General features: G+C 40.9%; 1 protein-coding gene across 2 annotated transcripts in view; it reads right to left on the reverse strand.

Moving 5' to 3' along the window:
- Window positions 1-19,379, reverse strand: part of FEZ2 (fasciculation and elongation protein zeta 2) — a 42,670-nt gene extending 23,291 nt beyond the window's left edge. For both annotated transcript variants that reach the window (XM_053587505.1, XM_053587504.1), the window contains exons 1-5: window positions 19,076-19,379; window positions 13,924-14,032; window positions 6,791-6,907; window positions 2,841-2,982; window positions 656-924 (exon numbers count right to left, since the gene is read on the reverse strand). In XM_053587505.1, coding sequence (XP_053443480.1) covers window positions 656-924; window positions 2,841-2,982; window positions 6,791-6,907; window positions 13,924-14,032; window positions 19,076-19,329 — 891 coding nt within the window. In that variant the 5' untranslated portion in view covers window positions 19,330-19,379. The remainder of the gene's footprint in view (window positions 1-655; window positions 925-2,840; window positions 2,983-6,790; window positions 6,908-13,923; window positions 14,033-19,075) is intronic.
- Between the last annotated feature and the right edge of the window lie 6,510 nt (window positions 19,380-25,889).

Raw genomic sequence — 25,889 nt, forward strand, 5'->3', positions numbered from 1 at the left:
CTTGTATAATTTACAGTTAATGTTTATGATGAAATTTAACCACATGATTAAACTTAAGACTTAATCACTTAAGAAAAATGAAAAAAGCAGAAGACAAAAATCCTTATGCAAAGGGTCAAAGTTGCAAATATTCTAACGTTATTTTTACCAGTCAGTAATATTCTAGTCTGAAAAGTCCTAGGCCAAATGGCTGATGTCATGTACCTGCTGCTAACAGCCTCACATTCCAACCTCACTGATAAATCAGGAAGAACCTGTTTACAAATCAATCTTTGTCTTTGGGCTCAGTTCTGCTGCCTTTCAAAGAATTCCCTTTTATTGTCTTACTATGCAGTTCATAGGAGTAAGCAAAAACAAGAAAATAAAACCACCAGCCAAATAAGCACTATTAATAGTTTAAAGCAGTAAAAAATGGTCACTTGCCAAAGCTTCTTTTCTTTAAAACATTTTCCATTTTGCCCCCTTTCTTCCACTTCCTTCCCTCCTAAACATTTCAGTATTAAAATATTCGGATAACCATAATACCCCTCACCAAGAAAACACCCCCCTGAAGAAGCTGGTGTTCTGGAATAGATTCCCCGTGTGCTCCTGCCCTCTATGACCAACCACAGAAGCCACTCCCAGAGCCTGTCGCCTCCTGGGAAACATCACTTACCGTGCCAGGCATATGACTTCTCTCATTCTTCCCATTCTGAGAGCTGCCATTTCTGAGTTTCTTTTTCTTTTTGGCTGTTTCTTTGTGTTCTTTCTGTTTGTTTTGTACTTCAATAAGAACAGATATAAAGCTGTTTTTCACTTCCTTTTCAAACTCCAGTTCATCCCTCAGGGCCAGCTGCTGCACCAGCTCCTCAGAATACTCCTTTATAGCAGCCTCGATTTCTTCCAAGAGTTCATTTAATTCAGACACGGTGAGGGTTTTGACTCCTATGACCAAAAAGCAAAATATAGCAGAGACTGAGACAAAAATGTTTCAAGGCAGCAAGACGAGGTATTTTATGCCAAAGAGCAAAACTCATATCCCAAGCAGTTAAACAGACTGGTCATCTGGGAGGGCAGGTCTGAGTAGAGGGAGGTGGGCAACGTCACTTCTCCGCTAGCTGAGAAGGAAAGTATAACACAAAATTTTAATTGTGCAAATAAACCAACCCATGAATAGTAAATACGTCAGTCTAGACCAAGAAGGCTTGTACAAGGAAAAAAGGTGCAGGGAGATTACAGAAACTAGCTGCTGACGAGAAATGGCAGGGAAATTAGCAGGGCTCTGGGACACCTCTGAAGAAAGAAGGAAACTAAACACGTTTCATCACCCAGGCCCCAGTTTGTGAAGGAAGATGAAAGCGAACAAGACTCCCTGAAACCCCCTTTCAGTCTTCTGTCAGCACTTCCCCTCCCGTCAGACACAGAACATTGCTGAAGTCCTAACCCCCAGTACCTCAGAATGCGGAGGTAAGGTCTTTAAACAGGTGATTACACTTAAATGAGAACATTAGGGTGGATTAGAACATGAATGCAATACAACTGCTATTCTTATAAAGCAAGGCTATTAGGACATCAGGGGCATGCAGAGGAGGGTGAAGACGTGGGGAGAAGGTGGCCGTCCAGAGCCCATGCAGAGAGGTCTTAGGAGAAACCAGACCTGCCAACGCCATGAACTCGGACTTCTGGGCTCTAGAATTGTGAGAACACAGATTTCTCTGGGTTAAGCCTTCCAGTCCACGGTACCTTGTCTGGTAGTCTAAGCAAACCCATACATGTTTTGGTATCTGCACCAGGCATCAGGACTGTATTTTGGTATCAGAACTCCCACAGTGCAAAGCCCATATCTGTGACACCATGATCAAATCAGACCATTTGGAAGAATTCAGTCTGTTTGACCTTCCATATGTTGAAAGGAAGCCACACAACCCAAAAAGATTTAGGGAGCAAAGCCTCAGACTTCCAGTCATGCCATAAAGATAACAACGGGAGTGGAGCAGAGACAGACTCCATCACTGCCTATTCAAGGAAGGGACCAGCCATATGGCAATGATTAGATGAACTCTCAGCAATCAGCCTCAGGACATTCACAGGCTGATTATAGTTCTTCAGAAACTTTCCATAATAGTCAAGCTTACAGTTTCTAGAGTTCATTACCCTCACGGATGTCTAACAAATCCATGGGTCCCAAATCTCTTCACGGTAACACAAACACACCTATTTGTACATATAGGAGTTACTTTCAACAAATAATTACTTAATATCTATGCTACACTATGAATTGTGAGGGCAAAGGGGTATGTTATGGACTGAAATGGATTATGTCCTCCCAAAAACTTCATATGTTAATGTCCTAACCCCTCGTACCTTAGAATATAACAGTATTTGGACATATGAACTTTTTTGTACATACAATTTTTATAGAGGTAATTAAGTTAAAATGAGGTCATGACCCAGTAAGACTGCTCTCCTCATAAGAAGAGGAAATTTGGACACAGACATGACACAGACAGAGGGAAGAATAAGTCGCAGGGAGAAGACAGTCATCTACAAGCCGAGGACAGAGGCCTCAGAAGAAATCAACCCTGCCAGCACTCTGATCTCAGATTTCTAGCCTCCACAAGAGAAAAGTAGTTTCTGTTGTTTACCCCAGCCCGTCCGTGGAACTAACACACAGTTCAAAGGTGAACACGATACTGTCTCTCAATGATGATAAAAATAGGTCCAGAAAATTACTACAGGGCTGGGCAAGGGTCTGTAACCCAGCCTACGAGAATCACAGCTTTCTGCAGATGGTCACGCTACACATTTGATGTAGACAAAAAGTACAGGAAACACTAGTTTAATTAAGCAGGGTCTCTTACTCTCTTCGCAGCTGTTCGTACTTGACCTCTTCAGAGTCTGAATTTCCTGGGAAAGCATTGAAAGCCGATCTGACTGTGTGAGGGTTTCATCCTCTTCCGGGTCTGGTGACTCCTGCATCATCTCTTCAATTTCTTCAATAACCTTCCAAAATAAACATACCACTGTTAATCAAATAGCTAAGAGAAAAATTATGTATCCAGAAACATGACTGTCACCTAAAGCAACCAAGTAAAAATGCACCAAAATCTCCATCAGCCAACAGTATGCAGAAGTGGGTTCTGATAACCAAAATTTTGATCGTAACAGTGAAAAGAAATTACAATATACTAAACACAAAATGAAATAGAACATGATTTAAATATGTCCATCGTGATTCAGTAGGCCCCACCACATCTTGCGACATCAGAGAAATGGTGCTATAAACACGTATATAATTGACTTTGAACTCATACCGGTTCCAGATCATAAAGTTATTGCTAATAGAAAGCAAATAACAGTAAATTTATCGTATAAATGGATATACTCAATCTAAAGCTATTAAATGAAAAAATGTGGAAAATACAATATCACATAAAAATGTATATATAAAACAAGAAATTACCTCCATGGCAACAAAATTTTCCTTTAAGAGCAGAAAAAGAATTTCATATATTAATTCAATGAAAAGACAGATAATTAAAAATTACTAAAAATGTAAATGTTGAAAGAGGAAAAAGCTGTATAAAGCAGAAGAATGTCAGAAATGCATCTGCCTTTTAAACAATGAGCTACTGTCTTAGGTAATTTTGCTCCAATCTTACGACAGTATTGTGCCCTATTCCAAATTCTAAAAGTTGAGAAATATGTAGAACTCAGAAAAAATTTAAAGGAAAGCCATAAAAATTACTCAATAGATAGAAAAAAAAGAGCCTAAGGTTTAAAACAAAACTGTTAAAATGAAGGACTTAAACATTATTGACGGTTTTTTTTTTTTTTTTCAGAATATTCGGGGGTATACATGTTTTGTTTATATACTTTGGTTTTTTTGCACAAATTGAGTCAAGGTTATAAGCATGCCCCCCACCAGACAGCGTGCACCACACACAACAGGCATGAATTTACTCACTGTCTCTCCCCCACTCTCTCACCTTGATTTTCTTTTCTTTCTTTTTTTAAATTAAATCATAAAGAGGTAGATCATGTATACATTAATGCATTTAGGGGGTACAATGGGCTGATTTCATATACAATTTGGAATGCTTACATCGTACTGATTAATATATCCCTCAGCTCATTTACTTAATTATTGTGTTAAGACATTTATACTCTATTCTTAATAGATCTGACAAGAAAAGAAAATTACAGACCAATATCCTTAACAAATATAGATGCAAAAATACTCAATAAGATCCTAACAAACAGAATCCAACAACACATCAAACGAATTATACACCATGACCAAGTGGGTTTTATCCCAGGGTCTCAAGGTTGGTTCAATATATGTAAATCTATAAATATAATATATCACATAAACAAAATAAAAAACAAAGACCGTAAGATTCTCTCAATAGATGCAGAAAAAACTTTTGACAATATCCAGCATCTTTTCATGATCAGAACACTTAAGAAAACAGGTATGGGGACTTTTCTTAAACTGATAGAGGCCATCCATAGCAAACCCACAGCCAATATTATATTGAATGGAGTAAAACTGAAAACATTTCCACTCAGATCAGGAACCAGGCAAGGTTGCCCATTGTCTCCACTGCTTTTTAACATTGTAATGGAAGTCTTAGCCATCGCAATCAGACAAGAGAAGGCGATCAAGGCTATCCATATAGGGTCAGAAGAGATCAAACTTTCACTCTTCACAGATGATATGATATGATATGGAAAACCCCAGGTACTCAACCACAAAACTCTTAGAAGCGATCAAGGAATACAGTAGAATCTCAGGATAGAAAATCAATACTCAAAAATCAGTAGCTTTTATAGATACCAGTAACAGTCAAGCTGAAAAAAAGTCAAGAATTCTATTCCTTTTACAGTAGTGCCAAAGAAGATGAAATATTTGGGAATTGACCTAACAAAGGACATGAAAGATCTCTATAAAGAGAATAATGAAACTCTGAGAAAAGAAACAGCTGAAGATGTTAACAAATGGAAAAACATACCATGCTCATGGCTGGGAAGAATCAACGTTGTTAAAATGTCCATATTACCCAAAGCAATATACAAATTTAATGCAATCCCTATCAAAGCATCAGCATCATACTTTAAAGATCTGGAAAAAATAGTACTTCGTTTTATATAGAACCAGAAAAAACCTCGAATAGCCAAGACATTACTCAGAAATAAAAACAAAGCAGGAGAAATCATGCTACCAGACTTCAAATTATACTATAGATCTATAGTGATGAAAACAGCATGATACTGGCACAAAAATAGAGAGGTAGATGTATGGAACAGAATTGAGAACCAGGAGATGAACCCAGACACTTATCGTCATTTGATATTTGATAAACCTATCAAAAATATAAATTGGGGGAAAGATTCCCTGTTCAGCTTGATTTTCATTGAGATTTACTTGCATATGTGACTTAACTGTTGATCAATCAGTTCTAACCTGGTACTGAATACATATGTTTGTTTCTCCATTCCTGTGAAGTTTCACTTAGAATAATGGTCTCCAATTCCATCCAGGTTGTCACAAAAGATACTACATTACCATTTTTCCTTATGGTGGAGCAATATTCCATATACTACATTCTATTAATCCATTCCATGTGCATATATCACATTTTATTAATTCATTCATGTATTGGTGGGCACTTGGGTTGTTTCCATGTCTTTGTGATTGTGAACTGTGCTGCTATGAACATTTGTGTGCAGGTGTCACATAAAAGGTCATTATGCATGTATTCAACATGCTTTATGAATCAAGCAAGCTTAACAGTTAACACTTCTACTGAGGAAAATCAAAAGGAAATCGGAAGGAGGTAGGGTACTGTCACCTGTAAGAAGACTGTCCAAAACAGGCACTGTAAGACAGTACATTGAGACCCTCAAGGTGTTACAGGATCTGTTACTCTCAGTCTTAAGTCAAGGACAGTTTATGGTATTCAAGCAGATCACTAAGGGGACAATGAACTCTCAGGGTCACCTCTTTCCCTGGATTATCAGGTTCTATACTTCAAAACAGTCCTCCAACCTATTATTTCCTTGCTTTTTAAGTACCACATTCTTTCCATGCCTAGAACAATCCAACCACAAATATAACCAAGGAGTATCAAAATGACAAAATCTTAATGTACCCTTCTAATGTACTCCTCCCAACCTTGGTGTAAGATATCTCCTTACTGACCTCGTCTTTCCAGCCTAAAAATAGACTGTGGTAGAATTCACAGCCGGAGGATCCATGGAACATTTCATTTCAGGAAGAAGTTCTTGCATCGCATTACGACAATACAACAGAGGTGGGAAGAGTATTCAGAAAATGAGAAAGCTGATTCGACTGGTTTCAAATGAATACAGAGTTGACATTATTAGAGCATTCCACGAGAATAATGCTCATTTCATTCTAAGGTATGGTCTTTACCCAGGGTTTTAAAGAAACTAAATAATTTCTGCACAGATATCTTACAGTTTGTTCACGCACGGGTAAATCTAAAGAAACTAGGAAATTCACATTATCTTTCTGATTTGGGGTTAAGTAATACCCCTCCCTGAATACTTGCTGTACTGTTTAACAATGCTCATGTTGGAAATCTTCCCAACTAACATAATCCCTTCTGTTTCAGATTACATATATTTTCTTTTTTCATCGGTGGAAGATCTAACTGTTAAGCCTGGATAACCAGAAAATACAGGAAAAACAAGTAATTTCCAAAAACCATCATTTATTGCCACAACAAGAAATCATCAGCTCTGGCATCCCAGTTCCTTGTGTTAATGAGCACGTCCTTTATACCTGGTCTGCGGTGAGGAGGGGCTCCTCGTGAACGCAGGAGACGATTATGGAATGCATATCCAGCTGTTCTCGCAGCTCCTCGTCATCTGACGTATCAAAGAACAAACTGTCATTTACCTAAAAACAAAAATACCCACTGTTAAAAGCAGGACATTCTGATTAAAACAAAGTCAGCATGTCTGGATGAGAGAAGCTTCTGAGGAAAGCATCTACTGAGAGCTTTCCCTTGAAAGGGAAAAATCATGCATCGCATTATGACAATCTCTCTGGACCAGACAGAATGTGCATCTTCATCTCGAACAGAACTGAGAGGATTACAGAATAAATAAGAAATGGCTGAGATGTTGCACACATCCCCTATTGCCTGATATAGATACATACTTAGCTCGTTTGTCCATGGGGAAGAGTGCTATAAAAGCTAATAGATGAGCAGAAAAAAAATGCGGTATTTGTCGGCAAGTTGTAGCAATGACAAGGGAGAAAATGGGCATGTTTAGCAACAACTGTCACTCCAGTAGTAAGACTAGTACCTGTTACAAATTCTACAGAAAACATAAATGTTAGTTAATGGCAAACTAACTTCTAATATTCAGAGTAAAAGATAAGCAATGGACTCTCTCTGTCCAGGATGGTGATGCTTAGCTTTTCTAGTCTAACCTTTCTTCTTCCAAAAAAAGAATATCCTTAGGTTCCAAGAACATCTTTCAACCTAACAGTGCTGGAGACGCTCCAGTCACCTCACCAGCATTTTCCACCTTACTCTGTGCCCCAGGCTGACCTTTATGGTCTACATCAAAGGATGCCCTTGACATCAGGCTTCCAGTTGGGTTGAACGCCACTGGCAGAGATCAAGACACTAGCAGGTGAGATGGAAAGAGCTGGGCATTTATTCCTCTGTCTTCCTCCCTGCCAGACAACCACTCATCAGTTGTGGCTTTTCACCAAAAGCCACGGTTCTCGTCAGCAGACTGTCCCCCATAGATAATCTCTCCAGGCTAGTAACCTCTTTCTCTCCTCCTTATCTCTTTACACCAAAGCACTAGTGGCTGTTGCTTGAGTTGGTTTCCCTTAACTCTGCGTACACCAATATAAACAGCTCCTTTAACTGTGATTCTGAGTTTAATACTAGTAGTGATCAAAAAAGCCTTACCCGGAAAAATTCAGCAGATTAAAGTGAACGAGTGAACATTTATCTATCATCTGCCTACCTGTCATGACATGACTATTCAGGTGACAAACAGAACTGAAATTAGAACTCTGTTCCTCGGGAAGGATTAGCACAGGCTGAGTTCTCACAGAACAAGTGGGCAATAACGACTATGCACAGGGCCTCCACGTCATTCTATCACATAGTGTACAGTTAAACTAAGACGTGTTACCTGGGAAAGTTACTCTATTTTATCAGAGCAGAGGATATATATAAAATTGAAGATACAGGTTCCTGCTGCTTCCCTAGTTCCTCGTATAGGAGCATCTGAAGTTTATGAGTAAACCCAGGCCCCAGAGTAAGAAACCTTCATTTAGGTGAGAAGGACCACGGAAAGAACCCCGGGCATCCTAACTTTCAAACAGCAGGCTGGAAAAGGGCTGCACTGGCACACAGGACCCCTGCCACCACATGAGGCAACTCCACGCTGTACCACAGGGATGACACCCTTTCTCCTTCTGTTTCTCACAGACCGTGAGCCTGGGAAAGAACTAGCAATGGCCTTCCACATGTCATCACAGATTTCAGAACACTGTAAAAAAAGCATCTAAAAGCTTCCAGACCAAAAAAAAACAAACACATAAAAAGGGGGAGGCAACTAAATGCCATTTGAATTCTCACTAGGATAACTGATGCTAGGAAACCATCAATGTAATTTCTGAGTTTCAGTCAATTCCACCGTAGAATCTTATAACCAGCTAAACTAACATTTAGGTGAGAGCTCAGAAGAAAGACAGTTTCAGACAGACAACTTCTCCAGAAACTTACCTCTCATGCACCCTTTCTCAGAAAGCTACCAGAAGGAAAAGGGGAAAAAAGACATACGGTCTGTTATAATAAAAGATAATAAAAGAGACGGAGAAAATTCTTGTAATGATGGTAAAGTGAAAATCCCAGAAGGATGGACGTGAAGATAAACTGGAGAGCAGCTGGTTCAGATAAGATGTTACCACAGAGCGTCAGGAAAAGCAGGAGAGAACAAGAACGAGAGAACAGAGGCTGAGAAATCACCTCGTGTATTCCACTTAACCAACCCGAGCTCTAGGGCTCTGGGAGGCTGAATTGTGAGCTAATTAGAAACTAAACAAACCACACAAAAAAGAGGCAATCATTATTACCTGAAGGAAAAAACTAAGTTAAAAAAGAGAAAATGTAATCAAAATACACTGAAACGAGTGAACTGTGAACATCTAAATGGTAAATATAAATGATAAAGATTAATGTAACCATGGATTTTGACACAATTATGTTGAAAAGATGAGAGAAGGTCAAAGTTTTTGTGAGGGTTATGGGGTCAGGGTTTAGAGCAAGAATATAAGAGACCTAAACCTTCACCTTCTGGGTAGAAAATAAGTGGGTAAAGTCTAAAGAAAAAATAAAATGGAGTAAAATAGTATGTGAGTATGTCATCTGCTGTAAGAAACAGGTGACACAGTTCTTCAAAGTGGTTGCCTCAGCTTAGCAGAAATCCAAGATGAGGTACATGGGGCAAAGCCTGCCTTTTCATTTAAGTTTATAGGTTTAATATATTTTTTAAACTATGATAGTTATTCTTTTCATTATTTAATTTTAATAAGGAAGGAGAACGTCAAAACATTAGGGTCTCAATCAGAGGGGATTTGGGATTTCAAGATTGGAAGTAAAGATGAAAAAGTGCTACATGTACGCATGACATCCAGATGACCTGGTGTAACCATTACCTTCACTGACCTCACACTCCAAGCACAACCCCCAGCCCCAATCACTCTGTTATGTTGCAGTTCTAGGGGTTTTTCTGAGACAGAGTCTTGCTCTGTCAGGTAGCGTGCAGTAGCATTATCACAGCTCACAGGCACCTCAAACTCCTAGGCTCAAGTGATCCTCCTGCCTCCGCTTCCTAAGCAGCTGGGATAACAGGCGCATTCCACCACACCCAGCTAACTGCTCTATTTTTTGTAGAAAATAGATCTGGTTCTTGCTCAGGCTGGTCTCGACCTCTCAGGCTCAAGTAACCCTCCTGCCTCAGCCTCCTAGAGTGCTGGAATTACAGGCATGAGCCACCATACCCAGCCCCTGGGTTGTAGTTTGAAGGCCATGGTTTTATTTTTCCTCTTCTAGCTTATAAATAAATACAACTTTTAATTCGAAAATTACTCTTAAGGAAGATACTATTATCTTCTTCCTGTTTGTATTTTTTTTTTTTTTTTTTGTAGAGACAGAGTCTCACTGTACCGCCCTCGGTAGAGTGCTGTGGCATCACACGGCTCACAGCAAGCTCTAGCTCTTGGGCTTACGCGATTCTCTTGCCTCAGCCTCCAGAGCAGCTGGGACTACAGGCGCCCGCCACAACGCCCGGCTATTTTTTTTGTTGCAGTTTGGCCGGGGCTGGGTTTGAACCCGCCACCCTCGGCATATGGGGCCGGCGCCCTATTCACTGAGCCACAGGCGCTGCCCTGTATTTTTTTTTTTAAAGAGATAGGGTCTCTGTTAGCCAGGCTGGAGTGCAGGGGCATCATCATAGCTCACTACAGCCTTGAACTGAGGTCAAGCTATCCTCCTGCCTAAGCCTCCTAAGTAGCTGAGACTACAGATGAATGCTACCACACCTAGCTAATTTTTTTTTTATTGTTTATAAACACAGGGCTGAGGCCTGTGTATATTTGCCCAGGTTGGTCTCAAACACCTGGTCTCAAACTCCTGGACTAAATCCTCCTACCTCAGCCTCCCAAAGCGTTGGCATTACAGCATTAACTACCAGGTATGGCCCTGTTTCTGCTCTTTTAAGTCATTAAAAAAGGCCCTATCCCTGAAAAAAATGCACATGGAAAGAGGAGGAAAGCACAGAAGATTTTCCTAAGCCAAAATGAATCAGAAGCATTCTATCATATAAGAATACTCAAGAATGGCACCAGATTTAGAATAGGTTTACAGCCACTGCCAAAACGCATGAGTAATACACCAGTAAATTATTAGAATAAATTTCCATGACAACAGAAATAATGATCGCAGATCATCTTTCCAGAGAGGCAGCCAAGTCCATTCCCCACAGAGATGGCATATGCTAAGGGCTAGAAGCCCTCTCAGGCTTTAAAAACTAACCTTGGCTGTCACAGGTAGCATTATTCACTCTCCCATTCGGCATAAATGTGCTTTATTTTACCAAGCATTCCCACCGCTCCTGCCTATTCCAGAGTTAGATACACAGCTGGTGGTACTGTTTCCCTGTAAAAAACTGAAGATACATCAAATGCAAAAAATGTGCCCCTGTAATGATTTGGAATATTCCAGTTTAGTTGTCTTACTCTATAAAAGACTCAGTAAATTTATATGTGTACTATCTTAACCTTCAATGAAAGAAAATAAAATACCGAGATCTAGCAAACTAGTTTTTCTGAATATTGTTCTCATCTCAATGCAAAAAAAAAATCTCCTTTTGTCAAGAAAAAACATTTCATACACACTCTGTTTTATAATTGGAATATAAAGAATGTGTTGAAAAGGTAAATTTTGCATAGCTCAGTCATGGAAAGACTAAAGCTCCCAGTTGGCAAAGGCAAATACAATAGCTTTTCCAGGTTAAAAAAATTAAATTTTGTACTATATAACAGAATGACATGATTGGTTCTTACATAGTCCCTGTCACCCATTTGTTCTTTGCAACTCAGTGTGTGCTAATCCTTCCTGAGGAACAGAGTTCTAATGTCAATTCTATTCATCACCTGAATAGAATTGTCATATCACAACAGACAGATAGACCACAGATGGGTGGTCACTTGTCTGCTTTAATCTGTGTTTGTTCAGGTAAGGCTTTTAGTGTCCCTACCAGTACCAACCCTGAGTCATCACTAATTTCTACCTTGGCTAGACCATTACTTGGCATTAAAAATATTCAAAAGGCAACAAAAGTGAATTACTTCCCAAAATGCAATCTAAGAACAATATAAGAAGTACAGTTATCCCTCAATATCCGTGGGGGACTGGCTCCAGGACACCCCCCCCCCAATACCAAAATCCACAGTTGCTCAAGTCTCCTATAAATGAGTAAAATGGGGCAATATTTCCATATATAACCTGCACAAGCCCTGCCATATACTTTAAATCATATCTAAATTACTTATAATACCTAATATAATATAAATGCTATGTACGTAGTTGTTATACTGTGTTGGTTTTCTACTGTATTATTTTTATTGTTGTATTGTTGCCAAGCACACATTTTAATCAATGAAACTGGACACCTGGATTAGTGTCCCATTCTTACTGCTAAAGTTCTTCTCTTTGAAACTGTGAAAGCAACTCTGCTATGCTATTTTTTCAATATGTAAAAAAAGTACTCATAGACTGGCTCTTGTGGATTCAGCATGATTTAAAATAATGTAGAGAATTTAACAAAAAAGAACTTTCTATCATGATCTCTGACCTTCCAGTGTCACTGACAAGGTTACTCATTCCCTCAACAAACAGGTGTCTTGGTACTCACTACGTGCCAAGCAGAGTGGCAGTTATATCAAATACAAAGATACCTGCTGGGAAGTCACAATCTAATGACAGACTGAGAAACATGTGATTATGAGGGGAATGCAGCAGAGATTTTACAGAGCCATGGACAAAGTACTGCAGAGACTCGCACCCATGAGACACTGGGGTTAAACTCTGCGGTTCCGATATCAAGTTCTTTAACAGATCACATCCTCACAAGTATCATCAATTCCCTCAGAGATGAGCATGTTTTCCTTCCATGCAGGGATTTAGGCCACAGCTAAATGACCATCTGTCAGATGCTGGAGGTGGGGATTCCCCCCAAGTGAAAGGCTGGATTAAGTGTCCTTTAAAGCCCCTTCCAACTCTAAAATTGTATAATTCCCTGAGATCAGCAAAGGCTAAAACAGTAATAGGAAGCTTCAGAGAGGAAGGGAAACTTGAATTAAGCCCAAAATGATAGCTAGGAGCTAAATAAATAGAAGACAGAACAGAAAATACTTCGTTGTATTCCTTTTCACTAAATGTCCACCAGGTCAGTCTGCAAAGCTTAATGGGGTTAACGATTGCAACAAATAATAAGATTTCAATATCTACTAAACACTGGGAAATAAAGTCAGAAGTCTACATTTCACTAAAAATATTAGCAGCAGGCTTTTCTGGATCACATATTTAAGAAAATCATTTTTGTGAAACATTAACAATACCATTAAAATACTAACCAGCTCAATTGCATTATGCTCCCAATAATCACACACTCACACTTAAGGAAACGCAGAGCACACCAGGAGACCTGGCGTGAGCTTACATTGTAATCTGATGAGGAACTTGAACATTCTGGCCCTGAAACTTCCATAATTTGGCTATGTTTCTCATCAGTTTTAAGCAAAGCTGTGATTCTCTACCTCAAGTAATTCTCTGCCTTTTTCTGGCCCCCTTGCTGTCCTACCACTGGTGCTCACACTTCTTACTCAAGGCATCTTCCCTTTACAAAACCAACAAGCACACAGGAGTGCCAGACATGACAAGTTAGTCGAGCTGCCTTAAAAAGCTAAGAACTGCAATGCCTTTTAAAGATCCCCCAATATTCACCAGAGTACATAATCCTCTGACAACATGTCATGCCCAGCAGCTCACTAAATTCATTAAGAAGTTAACTCCATGTTGATATTTCAGTATCTTCAAAATGTTAAAGGCTAGCATCCTTACTGAGTGTTCTCAGCACATCAAAACTGTGATGGAAAATTAGCTAAATGTACAGAAGTCAGCGTGTGCTAGGGAAGAACTGAAGGAACATGCCAACAAGGTGGCTGCAGTGGAGCCAAGATGGCAAGAGATAGCCACTTCAAGGGCTGCAAGCTTGGAAGTAAGAGGCAAGTCCATGAACCTGTGTTAAACAGAAATGCTATTGTTTTAGTTCCATTATCAGCATCAGTTACTAGAACTATCTGTTTGATTCCTAACTTACCCCTTTTTCTGAGAGGTTCAGAGTAAGCAAATGCAAGGTCCTGGTATGCGATGACTTCCAGTCCACAGGCATCACATTTCCATAATTATCTGTCAGGGCATTCCAAATCCTTAAAAAGAAGAAAACTACCATCAAGGGAAGTTCACGTGTTACATGTCCTTTTGTTAACAAATACTCAGTGATTGAAGATCACCAGATATTAAAGCAAAAAACAGAATAGAAAGCACCACTGCCTCTCAGAAAAACATCAACAAGGTCGAGTCTCCTAAATAAGAAGTGAAAATTCTATAAATAAGAAGTGAAAATTCTATAATCAGGCTGACAAGAAGTCCTAAGGGGAAGTGAAGTGGTGTAGAAAAGTCTGCCAAAGTCAGTAGCTAACACTTCACTGTACTATGTCCTGGGCATTGTTCTAAGCAGTTTACATATATTAACTCATTTATTCCCCAAAGGCAACATTAGAAGGAGGAACCATTATATCTCCATGTTCGGATGAGGCGATGGAAGCACCGTGAGGTTAAGCAATGTTTCCAGGCCCACCCAGGCAGAAAATACCCTGTACATTACACTGATTTTTCTTCTGTAAATTTGAATCACATAGAACATTTCAAAAAGTGAATAGGCGAATGTTTGTTATCCTTTCTGGAGAAAGGATTCACTCTTAATGTGACATCAGGATTCAGTATCTAATCTGTAATATAAGAGGCCCGGCAGGGATGAGGAATCTGCCGCCTTCTGATCATTCTTTTTGAAGCTCCAAAGGAGGCGAGAAAAGCTCCATCTTTCCCTGCTGTACCCCTTTTAATGAAAGGGTTTGTTCTGTAAAAGGTGGATTCAGTGAAAAGGCTACACTTAAGGACTAGGAAGGCTACAAGTTTCCTTAAGGCCACGGGTTCCCCACCCCTGAATAAAATGAAAGGGGCAAGAGAGGGAGTTCACAGAGTGCACGCTGGTTATATGCAGTGCGCGCCGGTTATATGCAGTGCGCGCGGGTTATATGCAGTGTGCGTGGGTTATATGCAGTGCGTGCCGGTTATATGCAGTGCGCGCAGGTTATATGCAGTGCGCGCCGGTTATATGCAGTGCGCGCAGGTTATATGCAGTGCACGCAGGTTATATACCCCACCCAATTATCTCACAGGGGAGGCAGGAGGATTAAATGGAAGGGCACTCGACCAAGACTGAGGAAACCAACTCTTATCTCCATTCTTCCTCAAGCAACATGTCTTTGGCCAAGTCCCTTCACCTCTCCAGGTATCAGCTGCCCTTCTATAAAATGCAAGGCTTGGACAAGCAGGGACCATTCTCTTTGCAGTTCAAAGGATTATTTCAAACGAGATGTACTAAGGAAAATTTCAAACCATACCAGAGAAGATGAGCAGACACCAATTCCATGTCTAAAATTCAGGTCTCATTACCAAAGAAATAATGACCACAATAAAACATGATGTTTTATGAAAAAGTAAGAGTTCAGAGATACTGAAAAGATAAAATTTAATGGAGGTGAAATAAAGTCAAACACTTCATATACATGAGCTACTTACTACAAAGGTGCCATAAAGAAAAAAATCCGAAAATTTATAACAACTATTTAATCATGACTAAACCAATGATTGGGTAGCCTTTCTTTTCAATAGGGTAAGCCACTAGTATACAAAAACAATCCTAGTAGGGGCATCTCTCTTTAAAAACAGGGATGCAACATACTTCATTTAATGAACAGAGATTTGGTGCTAGAGAAGCAATTGGACTGCAACTGTCAAAAGCAAAACATCCCAAATGGTGTTTGGCTTTAAACTGTGCATTAGCTTCAATGAAAATGTGAACCCAAAAGCTGTGGAGACTGGGTTGTTTGCCCAGCAAACCTCCCATATGCATGGATCACTCCTATTCTCTCTGCTGGAATCCTGTCTCCTCTATTGCCAGTGAGGCATTGTTAGAGGCATGTCTGTGGATTGCTAACCTCACTGGGCTTCTGGCCCATACTTTCATGGGTAAAAAATTTTAAAATAGGCTGGGCATGGTGGCCCATGCCTATAATCCTAGCACTCCAGGAGGTCAAGGCAGGAGGATTGCTTGAGCTCAGGAGTCCTAGACTAGCCTGAGTGAGAGTGAGACCCTGTCTCTACTAAAAAGTAGAAAAATTGCCTGGGTGTTGTGGCAGGTACCTATAGTTCCACTACTCAAGAGGCTGAGGCAGGAAGATTGCTTGAGCCCAGGAGTTCAAGATTGCTGTGAGCAAGGCTGATACCATGGCACTCTAGCCTGGGCAACAGAATGAGACTCTGTCTCAAAAAAAAAAAAAAAAAATTTCAAATACAGTAGAACCTCTGAAAGTCGAGCACCCAAGGGTCTATAACAAACTGATCGACATACAGCAGTGGTCAACATAAGGAACGAGGCTACTGTACAGATACATACATGTGGTACATGTCTGGTTTATGAAAATTAGGTCAACTTTAGGAGGTGGTCAACGTAGGAAGGTGATGGATTATGGTAGTTCTCCCGCACTCAATAACTGACTGCATACCTAATCTTGGTCAGGGACTCGAGTGAAAGGTGGAAGGTGAAAAAGAGTCCAGCGTTTGGGGAGTCTGTTTTGTCTGCTTGTTTGTTCCTTCTTAAATAAGGCTACCAGAAAAAGACAAGTGGTAGAATACTTCACCTAGAAGTACCTGCAGGTGACTTTGAGCTCCCAAGAAAATGAAGGTTAATCAACAGTCCTCCATCTCACCAACATCAGAACAATTGTAATTGGAAGGGCACAGGGCCTAGTGAAGGATTTCTAGAATTCTCTAGTCAAGACGTATGAACTGCCTGCATCTTTATGACACAGTATTACGACGAGTCATAAACTGGCAGGACAGCTCTTTTGCAAGGAGGGCAAAGTCCTGCCACCAGTAAATCCTGCGTAATACCCTTCTAAAGTAAAACCTGAGTAGGTAAGTACAATCCATATTTAACCAAAATCAAAACTGAGGCTCACAGAAGCCCTAAGGCAAAGCAATATCTGAGTAAAAAAGTTCTCAACTGTCTTTAGTGAAAGGAGCAGGAATGGACGCTACCAAGCAACGGCAAGCATATTATGTAACAGAGATGGGACAGTGACAGTGGTCACCAGCTCCCAGTTCCTGAGAAGAGAAAAAGAGATTTCTTATGCAGTCTCAAATCAAGAGATGTGCATTACCACCAACATGTCATCTACTAAAAACCATTATCAAGAGTAACAAACTGTTTGTTTAAAGCAAAGACTAAAATAAACTACTTTCCAGACAGTCCAAGCAAAACTTAAGTAGGAACCCTTAACTACCTAGGTACAATCCACTAATATGTTTTAAATAAGTCACTTTTTTTTTTTTTTTTAAGAGATGGGGACTTGTTCTGCATAATCACAGCTCACTGGGCTCAAGGGATCCCCTGCCTCAGCCTTTCAAGTGTGGCTTGCCTGGTTTGTTTCATTAAAGATCGCATCTCACTATGTTGCCCAGGCTGCTTTCAAACTACTGAGTTCAAACAATCCTGCCTCAGCTTCCCTGTAACTGGGACTACAGGCATGCACCACCACACCCAGCAGTAAGTTATGCTTGACATATCCAAATACATAATAAATACATATTAATTTTTAAATCCAGAATGTGTCCTGAGTTTTACTGATTCATAGTATGTAAGCTTAAATACACATAAACATCTCTTTGGGAAGAGACTTTCAAAAATGTCATCTTTTGCTACTGACTACATGCATATGTGTATATGTAATAAAATCAGATTATAAGCCTTTCCCTTCTCTGCACCTGGGCACAACACTGTACAGAAGAACCAATAAAAAGAGCTGGTCTCTAGACACAGTCCTGCCTGCCCCCCTGCTCAGCCTTATTTATAGGTCCCATTTCCAAGCTTCTCTTGTCAAGCTTCCTACCTTATTCCTGATAAATCTGATTCGCAGAGGAAAGGCCACCAGGCTGAGGATCTTTTCTATGACCAAGGCTCCTTCTCTAACTCTCAAGAAGAATCCTTTGCTGCCCTAGTCCTGCATCCCAGCAGAGCCCTGAGAACCCATCCCTTTCCAAGTCCTCACTATTACTCCGTTCATTTTACCTTCAGTCTCTCCAGGGTCTCCTCTCCCCTTGCACACACAGCATGCTCAAGTTCCCTCACTCTCATCATTCCTTTTACCATGTTGGGGGGTAAAACCAGGGTATATAACTACAACCTTTACTTCACGAAATTATAACTCCTGTTCGAGATAGTTAAACAAGTGCCCTGGAGAACTCTGTGCTTCCCCTCCTCCAGCTCTCATAATCTCTGTGACTTTCCTATCATTGCACTTAGGTGACTCTGTAATTATTACTTGTTTATGCACTGGTCTGTCCACCAGTGGACATGAACGACCAGAGCCTTTCGTGTTTGCCTCTCTGATGGCTGGCACTCTCAGACCCCAGAGGCCTGTGCCATAAATGCTGCCTTGCACGTTGGCACTTTTGCACAGGCTATACCATCGACCTAGTCTGCTAGACCTCTCTGCACCTGCCAGGTAAACTCCCACTCATCCTTGAGGATCTAGTTTGCACATTTCTTTCCCTAGAAGTCTAGAGATACTCTATTAAATCTCTCAATTTGGCACATATAAGACCACTTATTACACACATATAAATACTTTGTTTACAAATCTACCTCCCATCCTACGTGTGCCCTACTTGAGAGGGCCCACGTCCAGTCATTTTGGTATTCCCAATGCGAAGCAGCACCTGACAGCACGCGCTGAATACAGGCGAAGTGAATGAATGAAAGACGACACACGTGAGCCAGGAGGTACGGTTTCTAACTACGTGCTCTGCACTGGAGATTCGGATCTAAACTCAGGAGGGTTTGGTTTCAAGGAAGGAGCAGACGAGGGCTGAAGGTGGGGGTGGGGGCAGCGGCGGAGGTTTAAGGAAGCGTACGCAGGAGATTTAAACCGCGGAGCGCGCAGAGACCGACCGCCGGGAGGAGAGGGTGGAAAGCGGGGCGGGGCGGGACGCCCGCGTCAGGGAGGCGGAAGGAGGGTGCAGGAGGAGCCTGCGGCCGGAGTCCCACCGGGGCCGCCGACCAGGGCCGGCGGGCGGGGCGAGGGCAGGGAGGCTCCCGCCCGCTCCCGGCCGGGACCCGCACTCACTCGTCCCCCTGCAGGAGGCTGCGCTCCGTGATGGGCCGCACGGCAGCCCGCGGGAGCTCGGCGCTCGGACCCGAGGGGCGGAAACACAGGCTGAGCTTCTCCTCCAAGCTGCAGGCCAGCGCCCGGAAGCCGTCGCCGCCCCCGCCCGCCCCGGCCTCGGCCTCGGGGCTCGCGTTACAGTTGTCCTGGTCCTGGAGGCTCTGGGCCGGCTCCTGGAACTCATAGAAATCCTGCCAGTCCCCGTCCGCCGCCATCGCCACCCAGCGCAGCCGCGCGCCCCGCCCCGGCCGGCCGGGCCCCGCCCCGCCCCGCGCCGGGCCCCGCCCCTTCTGGAGCCACGCCCCCTGCCCGCGGCCCGGCGGACTGTCCCAGGCCCTCTGGTCCGGGGTCCTGTCTTTTCCTTTTCCTAACTTTGCCTGGAGTTGACGGTGGGTGCGCTTAGAGAGGAAGACCTTCACTGCGTTGAGTCACTTCCTATATTCACTATCATTTAGGAATAACTTCCCTCTTGGCTTCCCTTACTAGAAACCTGGCCTAAATGTGGCTAAGGAACTTCTTTAAACCTGCCACCTAGTGTCAGATTCTGCTGGAAGTCTTTTCCCCAGGGTAGCCTGCTCCTTTTGAAACTCTGCAAGTCACTGGGAGCTGTTTAAGTGTACCGAAATTCATTCCACAAATATTTTCTGTCTCCCACGTGAAAGCACATACTAGATTCTGTGGCACTTAAAAATTGTATGAGTTAATATTTGCAAAGCACTTAGAACAATGCCTGACAGTACATATCCCATGTGTATGTTGTATAGCTAATACATGAGTGCGCCCTACAAAGGGCTGACAAAGTAGTTGAATCGATAAGACTAACAGAAAATCATTTACACCTTATAAAAAGTGTGTTTGGGGAATGGAAAGTTGGGGGTTAATGGATATAGAGTTTTAGTTTGTGAAATGAAAGAGTCCTGAAGATGGATAGTCGTGGTGATTGCATAACAATATAAAAGTACTTAACGCCACAAAACTGTACACTCAAAAATGGCTACAACAGCAATCTTTTGTTATGTGTCTTTTACCAGGATAAAAACAATGGGAGGGAGTAAATACAATAGAACCTCCCTAGTTGACCACCTCTCTACATTGACATGCTCCACATGTACTCAGTGGAAGCTCCTTATGCTGACCCTTCCATATGTTGACCAGTTTGTTTTGACCTCTGGGTCAATTTACAGAGGTTCTACTGTATCAGTATAAGAAAATGAGAATTTGCAGAGGCATAAATTCTCAGGAGTTGTGGAAAGCATTATCTTTGGACTGGAGTCAAATACTTCACTTAGAAGGGGACACATAGTTAGGTAATGAAAGATGAGCTCTCAGTTTGAAAAATATATCTGAAGTTACTATAATAATAGAAATAACATTTTTTCCAATAAGCTTTGTCCACCTTTTGATAGCATGGAAACTCATCTTCAAGAATACATGTTAATACCAAAATTGTCTTGTTTACTATTTCAATAAATGTTGTGTTTCACTTTGGTGATTTGTCCCATGTTAAGCAAAATGCTTCTGTGATTGAGTCTAAGAAACTGTTCATCATAAATGTCAAGAAACATGTTCCCATTTCCTTTGAAACTATAAAAGGAATGGATGTTGAGCTCTTCTTAGCCAAGAGTTATAACTAATTAGTCCACAGCTAGTAGCTTTAGATTCGTGAGATAACATTCTGACTCAGCAGATATTTCACCCATCTGAACATTACTCAGAAGTGATGCTCTACAAGTTTCAAAGAGCTGTTTTTTTCTAGGTAGTTGATGATACACACAAAGTTACAAGAAAACTATTCAGTTAACTCAGACTCTCCAAATTATGTGCATAGCTAATGAAAAAAAAATTTTCTTGACTCACGTCTCCATCTACCTGTATGGTGTATGTATGTGTGAGTGAAGATGAAAATGACTTACTCTTAGGACCCAAATGTAATACTACCAAATGTTTCCTAATTTTTTAAACAAATTGCCACTGGATCATCTTCAGTGATCTCAGAACTTTACTTCAGTCAAAGTTCCCACACAGGATGCTTTGTACTTTTAATTAAGTGCAAATTACTTGTTATCACTCTAGATATTTTGAATATCCCATTGAAAAAACAAGGTTAAAATCACTTTTCTCACTCAATTGATGTTTGCACACCCTAAGTAACCTTGCCACTCAGCACAAACTACAAAAATGCTTCAAAGAGATGTGTCTGTGAGAAAACACTGTGTGGGGCAGAGCGATGAGATTAGAAACTTCAGGGTGGAATTAAAATGTTAATGGGTATTTTTATTGATTTTAAATAGTTACTGTACACATAAAAGAGTAACAGCAGAAGATGGTTAAGTGCTGGGTGGAATGTTTGTAATCAGGCAAAATTATAAAATAGCAATGTTTCTTTTCAATGCCTTCCACATACCTCCCTTCTCATATGGTACCTAGGGACTTCAGGTTGCTCCACAATCTCCCAGGGCATCCTGTAGGAGGTCATATTCTACCCAGGTTGTGGCCTACCCTTTCCTATAGCTCCCTTGGGTACTTGATCCACACTTTCTTTTTTTTATGAGAGAATCCAGTTCCAAGTTACTATTTCCTAAACCTGTTCACTCAATAGTTACTGACAGCAACCTCAGCTCATTTTCCAGCAACTCTCCTACCCATAACCCAAATTCTAGCTTCCTACACTGCCAAAAATCTGGCAAAACCACAGGCTTCCAGACAGCTACACCTGTCTAGATCAGTCCATCACTAGCCAAAGGCTTCCAATTATGAAGAGGTTCTTTCATTCATTTTATCTCACATAACCTAATTCTACTGATGTCCAAATCTACTTATTTTGAATCTTTTATTTCCTACCAACTCCTAGAGGCCATGTGAAACATGATGGCTCACACCATATGTGAAGAACAATTGGCCTGTAGAAGTAATTTTCAGCACTTGATTCAAAATTGTAATAGAAAATAAATACAGAGTAACTTTTAAAGAGAGCTTCATAGGACTTGAATATTATGTTCAAATTAACCGTTTAAGATAGAGAAGGTTACTTCTCTAGTTTGACAATATATTTAAATTTTGCGATATATATAGTATTTTATAGGAGAAATTTAAATAACAAAAATTGGAAAAAGAATATTACTTAATATAGACCACCTATCTTAGTCTGTTTGTGTTGCTATAACAGAATACCAGAGATTGAGTAATTTATAACAAAAAGAAATTTATTCCTCATAGTTCTGGAGCTGGCAAGTCCATTATCAAGGTGCTGGCATCTGGTGAGGGCTTTCATGGTCTGTCATTTAATGGCAGGACAGAAGAGTGAGGAAGCAGAAGAGAAAAAGGAAGCCAAAGCATCCTTTTATCAGTAATGTTCTCCTGCCATAATTAACACAGTCATGAGATAATGCTGTTAATCCATTCAAGAGGCCTATGCCTTCATGATCTAATCACCTTTCACCACTGTTGCATTGGGGATGTAGTTTTCAACACATAAACTTTAGGGGATACATTCAAACCATAGCACCACCTAAGGGTATAATGAGTCAGAAAAATATAAAAACTGCAGGCCAGGCGTGGTGGTTTGAGGTTGCTGTGAGCTATGATGACATGGCTTTCTACCCAGGGCAACAGAGTGAAACTCTGTCTCAAAAAAAGAAAGAAAAAAACTTGCAAAAAGAATAAATAAACTACTGAATACAAGACCAGAAAATGTCTAGTTGTTAAAATATCATATTTAGCAAATGTTAGAGGCATAACAAAGCAATAGTAAGATAATGAGAAGGAATATAAATGGAAATTTCTTGAGAAAAACTAAGCTAATGGCTAAGTTTATTCATAACTAGAGAAAAACATGAGCTGATAAAACGAAAGTTAAAAGAATTTAGAAATCTATATACTGACTCAAGAATTTAAGAATGGTTGCTTGCTCACTAAAAGGGAAAAGGTAGCTTCTTCCCATTTTTCTCCAGTTTAAAAAAAATTAAGAAAGAAATTTTCAAGTGATCAAAAACCACTATCTAGCATTTACTTAAAAAGAATATTTCATTCCCGTTATTCAAGTATGGTAGGGATACATCTTCAGTGAGCAGCCATATCTTCCATTTTAATAATTAAGTCAGAGTCTTAATCATGCAGAACCACTGTGAGCAGAAGCAATTCTGGTCTCCAAAAGAAGGAATCAAGGTGATTGGCCGTGGCTGCACCATTACAAGGGACCAAAATAGGTGGATAGAGAAGACATTGCCAAGTACATGCCTAGCTGTGCTCTGGGTAATCAAATGCCAGGCTCCAGAAAATAAATGGGTACAACCACTGACAATAGGTATTTATCTGCCATAACTTTTCATCATCACTCCTATTTTTGCCTCTTGATCAAATCTGTATTTTATACTATAATTGTATAAATTAACTCCCCTGGAAAGCAATACAGAATTTGTAAAATAAACTATAGTCCCTGGTAGAATTGAGGCTGAGGCAAGAGAATCGCCTAAACCCAGGAGTTGGAGGTTGCTGTGAGCTGTGATGTCATAGCACTCTCTGCCAAGGGTGATAAAGTGAGACTCTGTCTCTAAAAAAAAAATTAAAGTGTTTAATTAAAGAATTGGGTAGGGCCTTGGTGTGTGTCACACTTTATGGGGGCAAGACATGATTGCAAGAGGGACTTTGCCTAACAATTGCAATCAATGTAACCTGGCTTATTGCACCCTCAATGAATCCCCAACAATAAAAAAAAAAAAAAAAATTAAAAACTCCTTTGGAATCTTTTTTCTCATGCCTTTGGTTTTCATTTGTTTTCTCCCTCCTATGTTCTGACAGTCAGAGATGTGAAAATTTGTTTTGCTATCTTCAGAGAAGGAAAATTTCATTGTAAGTAAGGCCAGGATGAGGTGAGTAACTAAGGGTAGGTGTGTCTATTTTACATGTAACATTATAATTTTTTAAAGCTGTAAGTTTTTTTCCATTATATTCATTTTTTAAAATTTGTATAAATTTATAAGGTACTTGTACGATTTTGCTACATACACAGTGGTGAAATCAGGGCTTTCAGGGTTTCCATCACTCAAGTTTTAGATAAGGTGACTGGGAAATTTTCATTGAGAATGACACATGGGAATAATGACCCAAAGAGAGTAAAGGAGTGAGTCATATTGAGATAAAATACAAAAATCTTCCAAGCAGAGACACCAGCTTGGTCAGAGGCCCCAAGAAGAGAATGTGTCTAGAACAGTAAGCCAACCAGTGTCCCTGGCGAGGTTACATGAAGGGGAGAGTGGTTGAAGGTGAGGTCAGAAAAGGTCATGGAGGATCTGGGATTTATTCCAACTGAGATAGGAAAGCCACAGGATGGTTTGTGCAAAGGAATGACATGATGTGACAGGATGGCAGTGGCTGCTGTGTTGTGAATAGACTGAGAGAGCAGAATTAGCTGGACGGGCAGAATAACTCATAGCCACTCAGGGAAGACCATGTGAGTTTCTCACTACACCGTCCATGGTGTGCATGTGGCTAAATTCTGTTGAATCATAAGTCTTGCTCTTGTGGGCACTGGCATGGGCGTGGACTTTTTTCTTGATGCCAATTTGGCTTTGGTCTTCTGCTCCAGTCATCTCAGGCCCCTTGAACTTTGTCTTTCTACACAGCTTCACGATGGCTTTCTCACCACTCCAACTGGGATTCCTTTCTGGTATTGGCTAAGCAGAAGGAAAGCACTTGTCGCTGGGAATTGCTCCTGAAGTGGCTGCCTGCTTATCCAGTGCACCCAAACTGGGCTGACTCTATGCCCTTGAGGGCCAAGACTGCAAGGCAGCCCTGCTACTGCCAAACCCTAAAATCTCCGCTCTTCCCCAGCATCTCAGTCCCAGTCTTTGGCACTGCTCAGTCACTAGATCACTCACCCAAGGTCTCCCAGCCTGAGGGCAGAGCCTGCAGGGGCAGTTCTCCCACAATGGCTGGGTGCCTGCCCTACAGCCGAGCAATATTACCTTCGTTCACCCACAGTGGCTCAGTCCCAGACCATGGACAACGCTCAAAGTCACCCACATCTCGCCCAAGTTCTCCCAAGGTAGTTCAACCAAGTGACTAAGTCCAAAAAAAAACAAAACAGCCCCCAGGGAAAGCCCTCCCTGTTTGCAGTGTCACTGCTGCTGTAGTTACTGCTCCCTGCTGCGACAGCCTCAGCCTGACCGAATTAATGCAACCACTCTCCAGTTCTCCACTGCTTTTTTCCTCCTCCTGAGGTCCAGAAGTCTCTTGCTATCTCCCTGTGTCCCCAGAGGGATGTTTTTGGGCAAAGCCTCCAAGCCAGAGATGCCTGAAGTCTCCTCTCCCCAATCTCACTGCATCGGTTGCAAAGAAGCTGTTACTTGGCTGCCATCTTGCTCCCTCTCCTCCTCCTTTTTTTTTTTTTTTAAGTTTGGTCAAAATGTCTTCACAGTAAACAAGCTGCATGGTCAATTGAAATCTTAAATACCTAAATAAATACCCCCTAAGTCAGATAGGGTTTGGATCTACAAAAGCAAAACAAAATGGTCTGTTAAGATAACTGTTAACATAATTTAAGCAAAGGCACACACATAATTGCTCTCTCTTCTGCTTAATTTGACTAGTATAGACACAAAAGTAAGCTAATCATTTCTAACTGATATTAAAGGGTTAAGACGAGGTGATTTGGGAATTCCTTGTTATTGTTGTTTAAAGAAAGAAATGTTTGTTTTATTCCATGTTATATGTATAGAGAGAGTAGCTTTGTAATTCTGAAGGGCTGATTTGCTCTTTACAAAACTGGATTAGTGTA

The sequence above is a fragment of the Nycticebus coucang genome, chromosome 4, assembly GCF_027406575.1.
Source record: "Nycticebus coucang isolate mNycCou1 chromosome 4, mNycCou1.pri, whole genome shotgun sequence".
NCBI classification, from domain to species: domain Eukaryota; kingdom Metazoa; phylum Chordata; class Mammalia; order Primates; family Lorisidae; genus Nycticebus; species Nycticebus coucang.